The 15,149-nt window shown below is 39.1% G+C and overlaps 1 protein-coding gene across 1 annotated transcript; it reads left to right on the top strand.

Annotated features, from left to right (window-relative positions):
* Nucleotides 1-3,204: 3,204 nt before the first annotated feature.
* LOC119794759 (microfibril-associated glycoprotein 4-like) lies at nt 3,205-8,082 on the top strand. Its single transcript, XM_038302467.1, has 6 exons — nt 3,205-3,353; nt 3,551-3,703; nt 5,667-5,705; nt 5,822-5,918; nt 6,012-6,179; nt 7,675-8,082. The coding sequence occupies exons 1-6, from the start codon at nt 3,348-3,350 to the stop codon at nt 7,929-7,931; spliced, it is 720 nt and encodes a 239-aa protein (XP_038158395.1). The 5' UTR covers nt 3,205-3,347; the 3' UTR covers nt 7,932-8,082.
* Nucleotides 8,083-15,149: the final 7,067 nt, after the last annotated feature.

The following is a 15,149-nucleotide window of genomic DNA, read 5'->3' as shown; positions in this document are numbered from 1 at the left end:
CTGACAAAATGGAAAATTGCAAATCTTCTTTTGGAAAGTAAGCTTGTATGAGCGATGCAAACAGCAACTTCTAAACAGAGCGTGCACGAGGAGAAATGTGCTCGTGCATGCTCTCGCACACATTTAATAGGCGTTCCCTCTTGGCAGCGGGTACAGGGTTGTGCATGTGCCCGTGTCATTTATTTTTTTTAAAGTGGAGAGGACAAGTCTTTTTAAAACTTCGCAAAAATCCTCCTCTATGTGTGCCAAAAAGCCAAGGTTGCAGAGTCCTGATCTAATAGATAACAACTGTGATCCCAAACGTACCTGCAAATCAAGGGAAATATAGTCATGTCAAGAAAAGTGTACTTAATTATTTTTTACACTTTGTAGCAGGCTCGGACTGGTACTCTGTGGTACCAGGCATTTGCCTGTGGGGTGTGCGAGGGCTGGAGGCCCCAACACTTACTCTGAAGCTGAAGCTCCTACCTGTGACAGTAAATAACTCAAAGAGGTTAAGAAGTAATACAATGTTAACTACCTACATGATGCATGCAGTATATATAGCCCTTACTTGTCATGCATCCTTGTAACGGTTGGCATATGGTGTCATTTTCTATTTCTTCAAACTGTAAAATCCTTGCAACAAACTAAATTATGATAAAGCTAAAATGCTTTCTTTAAACAAAACTATGATGTTCCTCTTATATTTAGCAAATTTATGTTTGAATATTTTGCAAAAATATGTTGCGGTGCATGATGGGGTTTTGCATCTAAAGGCTAACGTTTCCCGTCTTACATGCATTGTTGCCAGGTTGGGATGTTTCCCAAACTGGCAGTTTAGGATGCAAGTGTGGACGTTACGCAGCAGCATACACTGTAAAACCGCACTATAGAAGTCTTGGTGATGGTTGGCATGTGATGCTTGAAGATAGATGGGTTAAACCACAATGTGTATTTGTATTGTGTTTCACATTTGAGACGCACACGTTTCCATAAGTGGGCCGGTGTAGTTAGAAAAATGCCAGGGCCGAAAATCGTTCCCATTCCAAGCCTGCTTTGAAATGTATGTTTTCAGTACAGGGGACCAGTTCTCCAGGGGCCCTGGACCTTCTTGGCCCCTGTCTACAACCGCCCAAGATTTCTTTTAACTATAATATGTATGGATACAACATAGCCCATCTATTTAATACTAATAGCATCTTGTCTTCATATAAGAGCCTTAAAATGACACTAGCAGTACAGCTGAGATGTCTCTGGCTTAATGTATTATTCAAGATGAATGTTTTTAGAACACAAAGTAGAGTTTGAAATAATCACATTATCTGGTCTCATGAATTAAAAGAAGCCAGTTTATGTTGAAAGAATGGATTAATGTTATACATCAGAAAGTGAACCTCTAAATATTCTGACGAATTTCTCAAACTCAAAGAGGATACCGTTCCACTAATGCATGTAAAACAATTTAGGTTTTTCACATACACCTTCTTTTTACAGTGTGTACCTCTTTTCTTTTTCTACCATCTCTAGCCTATCGTATCAAAGGCTTGATTACTCTCACTTTGTCCCTGTTTGACTGTTTAATTTTTTTTCTTTAATTGTTATAGCATAAGAAACATATGACTATCAGTGTATTTACATTAATTTTAAATATATGTGAGTAATGTTGCTTTCCTTCTATGCTTGGAACTTCCAAGTTAAAAAACAAACTATCCTAAACTTTACTTAAAGCCCAACTTGAAATATAGGAGGTTTCTCATCAGCCCTGGTCTAAAATGAGAAGTTGCCACTCTACAGAATGTGTGCTAAAGATTACAGTCAATAGGTGGTTGATTTCACAATACCCACTGCTACTTAGTTTCTGTGCTAATGATAATAATCTGATTACTAAGCACTGCATTTAGAAACTGCCTCTGGTTTTCACAGCTCAAATGTTAAGCTGATTTTAGAAACACTTAAAGAACTAAATTCCCACATTTTTGAGAAAAATTGGCTGCAGCTTTATCAGCAATGCTTATATTCTTCAACAAACGACAGCTGGGGTGTGAGAAAGGGAAAAGACAGGAGTAGTTCATTTTGTCCTTATAACACCCTTAGTTTTATTAGTTTAAAGCAGCGGAGAAACATTTGGTGTTCAGTCCAAATTAATGTGATCATAACAATGGAAAAAATCTAAATCTAGATAAGTCATTTTTTTTTTTAAATAAGTGTATTTGTTCTTGGATTGGGGAGGTAAAAGAGAAATTTTGCCAATGGAACAAGACAATTTACACTTAAAATAAGAAAACACAATTGCATTGTCTTATTTCAAGTGCATATAATCTAATTATATTAGTTTGAGAGTAAAAATACTCATTCCATTGACAAACTATCTCATTTACCTGGTCAAATTAAGGGGAATTACACTTAATTTAAGAAAATGTTTACTTAATTCTTGATCGTTTTTCCAGTGAACGGATAGCTTGCGCAACTTGGAAATGGAAATGAACAACATATAATAAAGATAATAATTAAAATATAAGCAATAATGACTATAGTAATGTAGTAAAACATATAGTATAATAAAACAAATATATATCAGAACTAAAATCCATAATATTTAGTTCACAAATATATAACAGTATAACTGTTATAGCTGTACAGTCTAAAATAACTATCAAGTAATTCCTCCTATTTATTTTTTATATCTAAAATATTCCCTCTTTATAATAATTATTCAGTGAACCATGTAATTGTAGATATTTAAATGATAAATAATTGGTTAACGGTTTCACCATTTACCATTGGTGTAGATGTTCTCTTTAAGGATATGCATATATTGCTGTTGATCTTTCAGTAAATTAACTATTTAAACCTATGTTATGAATAATCCCTATTTGATGGTTACAGAAACACCAGCTTTTTTGCTTTAAAAAACAGTCGCTGTTAATATCTGCCGGGGAGACATTTTTTTTTTCCGCTCACCTGTTTGCTAACCAATTGCAGAGCATTTGATTGTTCAGCAGTAGACAGTCGACTTATATTTTACTGATGCACAGCTTTAATCTTCTTGCTCTCAGCTTGCATTTTTCTTTGATAAGATAACATTTCGGTGAGCATTTCTCATTCACCACAAAGGCCCTTAAGTACAAACTGTCTGTGTGCATGCGGTTGGACTGCAATTACAATCAGTTTGATTTTCTCAACGGCAGACTTTTTTTTTTTTTTTTTTACTTATTCAGTCAAAAGTGTTATCGAGGTGAAGCTGCAGCCTCTCAGGGTGTTGGGGTATAAAAGCATGAAACTGTGATCAGATCCCAACAGAAGATCTCTTAAGACCTCCAGCTGACAGACATCACAGATTGCATCCCTGCAGCACAACTTTCATCATGAAGGTAAGGACAGGATTGTAAAGTCTGAATCTTCAGCAGTTTTGATCCTAAGAGTTTCAGTAAGCTTATCTTAAGCATTCTACAGATACATGGGGCATCCTTTCTGAAATGTAACTCTTTTAGGTTCCTTCTCTGGTTTTCAGAAAGAAATCTTGAGTAAAAACTGTGAAACTAAGATGTAATCTCTTCCTCTGCTGCAGTTGTTGTCCGCTCTTCTCCTCCTGGTCCCTCAGCTGAACAGCTGCACAGCTTATCTCTTTCCTATGGACTGCAGTGATATCTTTAAACAGAACCGTGAGCTATCCAGTGGAGTTTACTTCATCTGTCCCTGTGGACCCACGTCTTGTGTCCAGGTATTCTAAGAAAGGGCAATCACAGTTCCCTAAAATATAATTAAGCTTTTATTTGATTTATTTTAGCAACACAGACATCTTCTCCTCATGTGAAAAAGAGGACGTTTTTTTAGCTTTGCTTGGGTTTTTATATAAAACCAGAAAACCTTGGGGAGTAAACAAGCCTGTTATGAATAGATTTTGCATCTTAACCTTGTAGTTTTAGGGACTATAATCTCAGGGTTATTATTTAATTATGGAAAAATTCTTAGAGTAAAATCTGTACAGCTTATTAATGATGATGATGCCGAAGACATAAGAAACAAAAGATTCAACCAAATTTTCAATATATTATATTAAATTGTAATTGTCAGCTTAAGGCACAATGAACAAAGACAGGATAAACAACTCTATATGTTTGGTTATATTTAATAGACATTGATAAAATATCTGGTGTTGAGGTGAACCACACATAAGCAGGTGGTTTGAAACGGGTCGAAAGTAAAGTCTTCCATCTGATGGAGGTCAGCAGAGAGCAAACAGCATCAGTTTGTCTGCAGCAAACAGGAGGGTCATCAGAGCAGCATGTCTGACAGTGGCGGCCGGCCCATAGGGGGCGCTGGGGCACCGCCCTCCCTGATAAGAAGAGAGAAACGTAAAATATATTTTTAGAAATTAACTCATAAATGTCAGTTTTACTCTCTAGACTGTGTACCTATAAGCAAAACAAATTATATAAACTACATTTCCCTATCTACTGTCATTAATTTGTGGATTTCCACAGACAGACTCCTACCGTCTCTGTTCTGGGGGCGCTGATCAGACTGACCCACATTTGCAGAGAATCTGTCAATCATGTACTATTGCTAGGTGAATTTAATGGCCAATCAGCGTCTCGGAACTTTATGGTATTGGGGCGCTGAAAATACTGCGCTTTAACAGGCTTCTGAACCCAAGCGCAGGTGCAGACAGTTAGAGGGAAGATGGCGAATGTAGCGAACGAGATGCAGCTTCCACCAAATTCGGTGAGATCCTTATTTATCTACCCGTTTGCCAGAAGAACATCCCTGTTGTAGGATATGAACATTTCATGTCATGGTTATTGTGACTGTGACGAATCCACCTCGTCGCTTAAAACAACCTCTCTAACTTTGCGCGCCACACACACGTTCCTGTTATACTGTGTTTGTGAGGACCAATACACTCGCGCTGAGACCAGTAGCTCCATGAACTTAAAACACACAAGCTGTTCCTGGTTACCTGCTGGCATATTGAGGGTGCACACTTAATATTTCAGTGGGGTTAGCCGTGTGTGTGTGTGGGGGGGGGGGGGGGGGGGGGGGGGGGTGTACGTGTTTATGCTACGGGGACTTGTCATCTTCAGTCTGGCTGCGTCTTTGCTGGGTTCAAACCCACTTTGGTGTAATTGAATAAGTCAATGAATCTGTGTAAAAGAATTAAGTTGTAAAAATGATTTGTTTTTGTACATCAATTGTTTGTGGAGGTAATATATGGACAAAACTGATTAATGAGAAGAAATCAGAAATAAGAGAGCCTGATGTGAGGGGCTTAAACTATTTATTGAGGGCTGTGGGAAGAAAAGCGGCAATTTTTGTTTTCTGTTTCTTTGTTACATTGCTGGTAACTGGAGGGAGGCTGAGGCCCAGAGTATCTTGTACATGTTTAGTTTCTTTTGCACCCTGTTTTGAGTTTTTGAGCTCAATAAATCACCAACACCGGTAATCCGACTGAGACTGGATTCTTGGAGGCCAAAGAACCCCGTCACAGTGACCCAAATCATCACTGTTACTGTTATTATATAGTAAATTAAATCATTACTGTTAAATTGTATGTATTGTCCAATTGTTTATTTGAATTCTTATTCCGGATTAGTTGGAGACATACACTAGGCTATATCAGCCCCACCAAAAATATTTTTCACCAGCCGCCACTGATGTCTGACCTGTTGCTTGTGTCTCTGCAGGTCTACTGTGACATGAAATCTTTTGGAGGAGGATGGACAGTGAGTGTCCGAACCTATCACTTGGAGTTTAGACTGACTGCTCTGCTATCAGAGAATGACTGTGCTACCAACAATCATTCTCTTTTAAACATCTGATTCCTGCTTTATTCACCCAGGTGTTCCAAAGAAGGATGGATGGCTCAGTGAACTTCTACAGGCCCTGGATGTATTACAAGTCGGGTTTTGGGTACGCGGCTGGAGAGTACTGGCTGGGTGAGATATGAAGCTAAAATCAACTCTCAGACAGATTACAAAGAGCTAGAAATTGAGCCTCTGAGACATTGCTTTATCTTTTTCTGATTCTAGGTCTGGAGAACCTTTTCAACTTATGTCACAGAAGGAAGTTTGAGCTGGTGGTAGTCATGGAGGATTTTGAAGGACATCAAGCTTATGCTCGTTACTGCTTGTTCAGTGTTGGTCCAGAGTCTTTGGGTTACCCTCTGCATGTGTCTGGATTCTCTGATGGAGAAGCAGGTGGGTACCAGGGGGAGCAACGCAACTTTAGGATAAACAAAGAGAAATACATTTCCCTGACTTTCTCAAGGTAATGTAAATACTTTAAAGTAATTTTACAGATTCTCTTTGTTACTGTGGTCGTTGTGCTTGAGACCCGTAACATAATTCTAATTATTTATAAGAGCATTAAAATTAATCTTAACAAGCCTGACGCTATGCTAAGCTCTGAAACTGAACTCTGCTCCTCTGTTGCTCAGTTTCAACAAGTTTATGAAAGAGACAGCATAATCCAATCCAATTTTATTTGTAGAGCACTTAAAAAAACACCAGCTGACCAGAGTGCTGTGCAGAATAAATAAATAAATGATTGAAACATGAAACAGAACAGATAGAAAACAAAACAGCTAATACTAAAAATAACATTCACACAATCAAATCAATAAAGTTGGATAAAAGATAGAAGGAATAAATGATAAAAAAGTAAAACAAAAAATAAAATAAAACAAAGCCCACTGTCTTGCGAGGTGTTTAAAGCCTATGAGAAAAGGTGGGTTTTGACAAGAGATTTAAAAATAGTCAGAGAAGAGGCCTGTCCGATGTGCTGAGGATGGTCATTCCAGAGCTTTGAAGCTGCAACAGCAAAAAAGTCTGAGCTTCCCCTTGAGAGAGCAAGTAGGTCTATAAGGATGTGGAAGCTCTGAGAAGCACGGTGTGTTATGCCCATTCAGGGATTTAAAAGCAAATGAAATACTTTTAAAATGAATTCCAAAATGCATGGGGTAAAATGGAGGAGATGTGCTCCTACTTGCATGTACCAGTTAAAAGGCAGGCTGCAGCATTTTGAACCATCTGTAGATGGGAGATGGAGGAGGCACTAACCCCCACATAGAGGGCATTGCAATAATCCAGCCGAGTGGTAACAAAGGTGTTGACTACAATTTCAAACTGTTGCCTTGAAAGAATTTGCTTACCGGTATTTTGGCTAGCTGTCTCAAATGATAAAAACTTGATTTAACATCTTCCCTGATCTGGCTGTCCATCTACAAATCTGCATCCACTTTTACCACCTGGCCAAAGAGCCCAGAGCAAAAGTTCAGAGACATCCATGCCTTTATGTCATCAAGACAGTTGATTAAGGCAGTGGTAGAGTGGGCATCTTTCTTTTTAAGAGCGACATAAATTTGACAGTCATCTGCATAGTAATGGTAAAAAATCCCATGCTTTTTAAGAATGGATCTGAGTGGGAGCAAATGGAGAGAGAACAAGATAGGACCCAGGACTGAGCCCTGGGGAGCCCCACATGAGAGAGGAGCAGAGGAGGAAAGGGAGTTACCAAGGCTAACACAGAATAAGGACAGAATTATCCGACTAAATTTAATTCTTATTTACAAATCACCTCTGAAGTTTAGCTGCACTTAAAATGCACTTAAAATTGTAGTTTAGTTTTAATTCTGGTGATATTTCTACCCTGTGATTTAATTCATTATGTTTCTGTTCTGAAATCTTTTTGCAGGAGACTCCCTGAGTTATAACAGCGGACAGAAATTCTCCACCTTCGACAACCGCCAGGACTGTAATGACGTCAGCTGTCCCAGATTATTCCTGGGGGCTTGGTGGTATAAAAAGTGTCATAAGTCAAACCCAAATGGGGTGTATCGTTGGGGATTTGATGATACACTCCACGGAGTTGGAGTGGAGTGGTCCACATTTAAAGGCGATAACTACTCACTGAAGTATATTGCTTTTATGATCCGTCCTGTTCATCATTGAGAACCTTAGATATTAATGTTTCAAGTGATCAAACTGAATATGTAACCTCCTGGAATTAAATTAATTTGATTATAGGGAGTTTTTTTCAGTTTTCTTACTGATATTGTTTGTTTGTTTTTTCTGATCTACTATGTTCTGACAATAAATGAGAAACAAAGCAATGTTCTTCTTTCGTGTCTGGATATCCTTCAAACAAAAATCTGAAATAGTTTTTTCAAACAGAGGTTATCACGTCTTGTAAAATCATATTTGTATTTACAGATGAGAGTTAAAGAAAAAAGCACAGAATCTTTAAACTAAAGACCTTCAAGAGATACCAAGAGGCCAGGATTATCTTTAATTGTATTTTGAGATAAACAAAAAAAAAATATTCAATGCTTTCCCCTTAAATCATTCATTTTCACCATTTATTTATTTTAGGATTATCTTCCTCCAACTGACTGACTTGTAATATGATCACTGTTACGGCTGCAGTGGGTCTCTGCTTTTTCTTTTAGGGTCCTGGAGGCAGGCCTTCTGCAGGTGTTATGTTTTTTCCCTGATTGGTGCTCTGCTGCTTTAAAAGCTGTCATGCTGCAGCAGTCAGGAGGCTTTTTTCCTCCTCTCCCTCTTCAGAACCCAGTTGGTTTGGTTTGGACCTTATGATTGAGTTTTGTTAGGTTTGTTTTGCGTTTGTTTATTTCTAATTGGTTATGGGTTTTTGTATTAATCTGTTTTGGCTTCTTATTTCAGGTAATCCTTTTTCAGGTTTTACTTAATATAATTTAATAAATTTCCTTTTACATTAACTCTAAAATCCTTGTGTGGTCTCCATTAATGTTACCCCACCTAACAAGCCAGGTGGACGTAACATTGTGGGGGCTTGTCCGATTCATGTGGACTAATTATGTTTAATTGGCCTCATTGTTTGTCTTCAGGTTGCAGTTACATGCCCCTGATTTTGGTTTTCCTGCGTTGCAGGATGTTTGTGGGTTTTTGGGCTACTTTAAGGTCTTTGGAACCTTACTAGATTTTGGACATTTTTGGTGTTCCATATGTCTGTTGTTGGAGGTCCATGAGGATTTTTGCTCTTTTGTTAGAGGGGGGGAGAGAGAAGTCTCTTTGTTTTGTGTCAGGTAAGTGCTATCTGGTGTTTGTTGTTTTGGCAACTCCATTTTAGTCGACCCTGTTTATTATTTTAGTTTGTTATTTTTGGGCTGGATTCTGGGCTGAGGGCACCGCCGTGGTTTGCTGCCTGAGAGGTTTTGGCCTGGAGGGATTTGCTGCCAGCGGTATCTTGGTGCTTAAAGTGCCTTGGCTCTTGGAGGAAAGCCTGAAGACTAGGCTAAGATTAGTCAGGGCTTTGATCGGTTAGTTAGTGGTAGGATAATGGAGTTTTGCCATTTGTTTGTACCAGTTATACACTTCCTGATTGTTGGTTTAAAAAAAAACAGAAACAAAAAAAAAAATTGGTGTTTTCTGATTAGGTTGGTTTGTTGGATTATTTTTTCTTGAAAATGGATACTGTGGGTTCTTTTTTGGCTTCCCCAACTTTAGAACTGTTGGAAAAGCTTACTAAGGAGCAGATGCATCAAGTAGCTGAACACTTTGAAATTGACCTTGGAGTTGCAAAAGGATTTAAAAAACCTCAATTAAGGAGTTTCTTAAGACAAACTTGTACAACTAAATGTCTTTGCTATTTCTTTTTCAGATGCTGATGTGTCAGATGTAACTTCCCGGGGCATAGATTCTTTAACTGGTGCTTCAAAGTTGGATGATGACTCGCCAGGTCCAACGGTATCTCAAGAGTTTCAATTAAAGTTTCAGTCTATGAGAACTGAGATGGAAATGCGGTTTGAGGTGGAAAAATTGCGGCTAGCACATGAGCTTGAGGAGAGAAAACTAGCTTTACAAGAAAAGAGGCTAGCGCATGAACACGAAGAAAAGAGGCTAGCGCATGAACACGAAGAAAAGAGGCTAGCGCATGAACAAGAAGAAAAGAGGCTAGCGCATGAACACGAAGAAAAGAGGCTAGCGCATGAACACGAAGAAAAGAGGCTAGCGCATGAACAAGAAGAAAAGAGGCTAGCGCATGAACAAGAAGAAAAGAGGCTAGCGCATGAACACGAAGAAAAGAGGCTAGCGCATGAACACGAAGAAAAGAGGCTAGCGCATGAACACGAAGAAAAGAGGCTAGCGCATGAACAAGAAGAAAAGAGGCTAGCGCATGAACAAGAAGAAAAGAGGCTAGCGCATGAACACGAAGAAAAGAGGCTAGCGCATGAACATGAGTTGGAGGTTAAGAAATTATCGTTGGAAGCTGAGCGCTTGAAGTTGATGTCTGAGGGCAGGTTAAGTGGTGGATCTTTCAATCTGTCTCAAGGTGGTGATAGGTTTTCTGGACATAACTTGGTTAACATGTTGAAGCTGGTACCCAAGTTTAATGAACAAGATCCTGATGTGTTTTTTTCTTTGTTTGAGGACATGGCAGAGGACAATGAGTGGGGTGATCGTGATTGTTCCATTCTGCTGCAAAGTGTGCTGGTGGGTAAGGCCCAAGAAGCTTATGTTTCATTAACATCAGCTGAAAGAAAGGTACAAATCTGTTAAAGAAGCTGTTTTGAAGGCTTGTGAACTGGTTCCTGAACATTACAGGCAACAATTTAGGAACTGCAGGAAGGCTGAAAAACAGACAAATACAGATCTAGTCAGACAACTAAACACCCAGTTTTATCGTTGGTTATCAGCTGAAGGTGTGAAGGACTTTGAATCCCTTTGTGATTTGATGGTGTTGGAACAGTTCAAGACCATTATTCCAGATCGGGTTGCCACATATGTTAACGAGCAAAAGGTAAAAACTGCTGCTAAAGCTGCTGTCTTGGCAGATGAGTATGTTCTGACCCATAAAACTGTGAGGGATTACAATTCGAAAGGCAGCTATAGTTTTCAGGAATCTCATCATGACTGGTTCTCTGGTAAGACTGGAGTGGAAGCTAAAGCAGACTCTATTTGTAACTATTGTCGCCAGAAAGGACACTGGAAAAACACTCATCATGATTGGTTCTCTGGTAAGACTGGGTGGAATCTAAAGCAGACTCTATTTGTAACTATTGTCGCCAGAAAGGAAATCAGCTAGGAGTAAACGAGATGATCAAAAACCTGTTGCTTTAGCCAGCGTTTTTACAGTTGCATTCAGTGGAGTCTACACGTCCAGCTAAAGTTGAAAGTGTAGGACCAACTGTTTTAGCTGTACCTGTTGACTATAAGTTTTTTTCAGAACTGACTGTTACAGATCCCCAGATCTGTGAGAAGGATGTCGGACAGGACTATACACCTTTCATCACAAATGGGTTTGTTTCTTTGAGTGGCAGTTCAAATAAAGTGGCTGTGAAGATTCTACGTGACACCGGAGCATCTGAATCTTTCATATTGGAATCTGTTTTGCCATTTTCTCCTTTATCTGATACTGGTTGTAGTGTCTTAATTAGAGGTATTGGGTTGGAAACTTTCTCTGTGCCTCTTCATAAGATCCACTTGCAGTCGGAACTTGTACAAGGAGAGGTAACTATAGCTGTTCATCCTTCTTTGCCTGTGGAAGGTGTATCTCTCATTCTAGGAAACAATCTGGCAGGTGGACGTGTGTGGCGAGATGTTGCACCCCCTCCAGTGGTCCGAGCTTGTCCATCCGTTTCTTCGTCAGACGTATGTGCTCGAGACTTTCCTGAGGCTTTTCCAGCTTGTGCAGTAACTTGTGCCATCACTCGTTCTTTGGCTGATAAGGAGGTCGAGTTTGGTAAGCCTAGTTCTATTCTTGAGAAGACTGCCTGTTTGCCAACTCTTCCTGTTCCTTTGTCACTCAGTGAGTTGATTAAAGTCCAGCAGGAGGACACAACCTTAGCTGCTCTGTTTGACCAAGTCCAGGCAGCTGAACAGGACACAAAAGTGTCAAGTGGATATTTTCTACAAAAAGATCTGTTGGTACGTAAATGGTTGCCGTATAGTGACAGGGAAATTGTTGGCCCACTGATTCCTTCAAAGTCAGGATCTGTGTATTTGCTGACAGTTATGTGTAGAAGCACTTGTTATCCTGCAGCCTATGCTCTGAACTTGGCTGGCAAACTAGCCTCTGAGAATCTTCAAAAGGCTCAGAGAAAAATTAAACTATGGTTTGACCAAAAAGCTGAGATGGTTACAGAGGTCCCTGTTGGGATCCTCTGTTTTAAGGGGGGAGGTGTTACGGCTGCAGTGGGTCTCTGTTTTTTCTTTTAGGGTCCTGGAGGCAGGCCTTCTGCAGGTGTTATGATTTTTCCCCTGATTGGTGCTCTGCTGCTTTAAAAGCTGTCATGCTGCAGCAGTCAGCAGGCTTTTTTCCTCCTCTCCCTCTTCAGAACCCAGTTGGTTTGGTTTGGACCTTATGATTGAGTTTCGTTAGGTTTGTTTTGCGTTTGTTTATTTCTAATTGGTTATGGGTTTTTGTATTAATCTGTTTTGGCTTCTTATTTCAGGTAATCCTTTTTCAGGTTTTACTTAATATAATTTAATAAATTTCCTTTTACATTAACTCTAAAATCCTTGTGTGGTCTCCATTAATGTTACCCCACCTAACAAGCCAGGTGGATGTAACATCACTGAAAAATTGTACAAATCTTAGTAATCAATTAAAAGTATAGTTAACGCTTCACAGCTTACTGTTAGAAAAAAACGAAAACAAAAATGGAAATACTATTATCATGAAATTTTCATTGTTTTTTTATAATACATCTAGACCCAGATGTGTTTAGCTGAGTTGATGTAAACCCATTTATAATATGGAAGGAAATTTGCTGTATGTATCATGGTTCATGTTAAAAAGGCTTTTATCACAAAATACTATCAGTTCTTGTTTGCTATTGTCAGCAATAAAAGGAAATCATTATATGAAATGTTTCCACTTTGAGTGGTCAGCCTGATTGCAAATCGCAAATAGTTATTAAACTCAGTCTGCAGATCGCTGCAGTCAGCTGCCATCAAGCTTCTATGAACCAAACAAAGAAATTAGGCTAATGCACAGACGTCCTGCCTGACCTGCCTGGGCTTGAACTCGCCTCCTGTCGCCATCTGTAAAAACTGTACTGTGATTAATCCTAAACTCACTGTCCCGTTGTCACAAAAGGATTGCATAAGCATTGAATAATGCAAACCTCTTTTCTGTTAATTTTCTTGTCTGACTAAATTTTGAATGCTTACATATGTGTTTTAAAAGTTTCAATGAGTGTGATAGTTTAACTACTTTTCAGACTGCTTGCTACCCTTTTTCTTTACGGCCTTGTTATTGCCAATGCAAAAATAACTCCAGCTTGCCAAGCATTCCAAAGACCCTTCCATCTGTCCATTCCTTAGATTATGCAAGCTGATCCTCTGTATTGTTTCGCAGCTTTACTCCATCATCTCTTCTTGGCAGTTTGCTGTCCGTTTCTCTGCCTTTATATGGCTGTATCAGAGCATTTGTGACACTGAGTCTTTGTTAGGAGGCTTAAAAATCTTCCAGAGCAATATCAGCATTTTTGCAAGGAATAGGAAGTGGGGGTGGATTCAAGCTGGGAAAAAGATGTGTGGGGAAAAAATAGATCAATAACTTGTTGCTAAAACCTTTCATTTTTAGATTCTCTCGGTATTCAGAAAATTTCATTTCGTTTTTCATCACTTTCCACTCCATATTGTTTCTTCACAGTAGCTATGGTTTGCATTCACTGGAGATTTGAAGTATGTTGGAAGCCTATTTTGTTTAGCACCGCATGTTGTGAAGTCTTTATTTTTAGAAGTCTATTATGGGGGATCTATAAGGAAAGCAAGCCTTTGGTTTGAATCGGTTTTTGGACCCTTCCAGGGCAGCTGCATCACATTATCTGTAACAGTTGTAGGGGTGAGGGTGAGAATAAGTTTGTGACAGCCACATCTCAGTTTTAAAAAAAGTTGTTTATCATTTATGTGTCCAAAGAAATTGAGAAGATAACAGTTACTCTGCATTACACCTCTGTATTTTAAAAGATTACTTATCTTCCTGCAGAAACGGTCAAATAAACTACAATTGCAATGATTTATTTGTCTTATTGAGAACTGTTCGGTCTCTAGACACAATATAATCATTCCATGAAAACTTTCAAATGTTCAACAGAAAAATGTCCTCCAGATTTTTTTTTTTCCTGCATAATAGATTTTGTTAGTGCAGATTTTGTTTTCAAAAGAATATTTTCTGTTTTACATTGATAGAAATTAAAATCCTTTCGATAAGCTAAAGTTTATCTTTTTCCTTGAGTTGATATTTAGATTTTAATCAGTGTAGACATAAATATCAAAAAGCTGAATAATGCTCTCTATGCAATGTTTTTAAAACACAGATTTTATTCCCCTGCTTATACTTTTTCCCTTGTTAGACTATAATTCCGGCACTGAACAAATTATTCTGCTTTAAAAAGATCATATCTGGATAAAAGCCAGGGTTTTTTTCAACCTTATTTTGACATGATGAATATCAAAATCCTACAGGTTAAATAACATTCATTCTGGAAGGTACCGTATTTTCACGACTATAAGGCGCACTTAAACGTCTTTTTTCCCCTCAAAATGTGCAGTGCGCCCTATGTGGGTTGTAACTGCGACTTTTGAGACCACCTCATTGAGGAGATGATGAAAGAGTGGCTGAATGTAAGGAGACCAGGTGTTTTTTTTTTTCCACTCATCACCATCGCTGTTAATATGTAACTCCATGCGTGCCCATCTCACAGCTGATGTGAAAAACATGGGGAAACAAATTAACCCTGTGCTCGCTGTTCAACCGCTCGACATCGGTGTGAACCGGACCCAGCAGGTGCAGCAGAAGCAGCGAGTTTACATGCAAAGTAAATGGTTGACGCGCGTATAGGTGCAGCAAAATATGGAAAGCCAATGCGAGCGGCGTGGGAGCGATGGATGGCCGACAGAGACCACAGTTTCAGGATAAGTGGAACGCAGCGCCTGGCAAGTTACGCCACCGTTTGCGGATGGATTGTTGATGCTTGGACTAACGTGTCTGCTGGCACTGTTGTTCAAGCTTTCGCAAAAGCCGGCATAATTTCCAAGGAGCCGCCCGGCACGGAAAGTGACTGACAGCGAAGAAGAAGGGGAAACTGGCATGTCGGATTTAGCGCAGCTGTTTAATTCAGAAACAGAGGATGAGGACTTTGAGGGGTTTGATTAATACTCTGTAATAAATACTTGAAT

The sequence above is a fragment of the Cyprinodon tularosa genome, unplaced genomic scaffold (assembly GCF_016077235.1).
Source record: "Cyprinodon tularosa strain WSP-4 unplaced genomic scaffold, ASM1607723v1 ctg113, whole genome shotgun sequence".
In the NCBI taxonomy this organism is placed as follows: Eukaryota; Metazoa; Chordata; class Actinopteri; order Cyprinodontiformes; family Cyprinodontidae; genus Cyprinodon; species Cyprinodon tularosa.
This window is presented reverse-complemented; position numbering and strand designations above follow the sequence as displayed.

What these genes read in the sequence shown, in the direction of transcription:
- LOC119794759 (XM_038302467.1), top strand. An exon ending in GACCCACGTCTTGTGTCCAG is followed by an intron (nt 3,704 to 5,666) that starts GTATTCTAAGAA and finishes GTGTCTCTGCAG; the next exon opens with GTCTACTGTGACATGAAATC. An exon ending in CTTTTGGAGGAGGATGGACA is followed by an intron (nt 5,706 to 5,821) that starts GTGAGTGTCCGA and finishes TTATTCACCCAG; the next exon opens with GTGTTCCAAAGAAGGATGGA.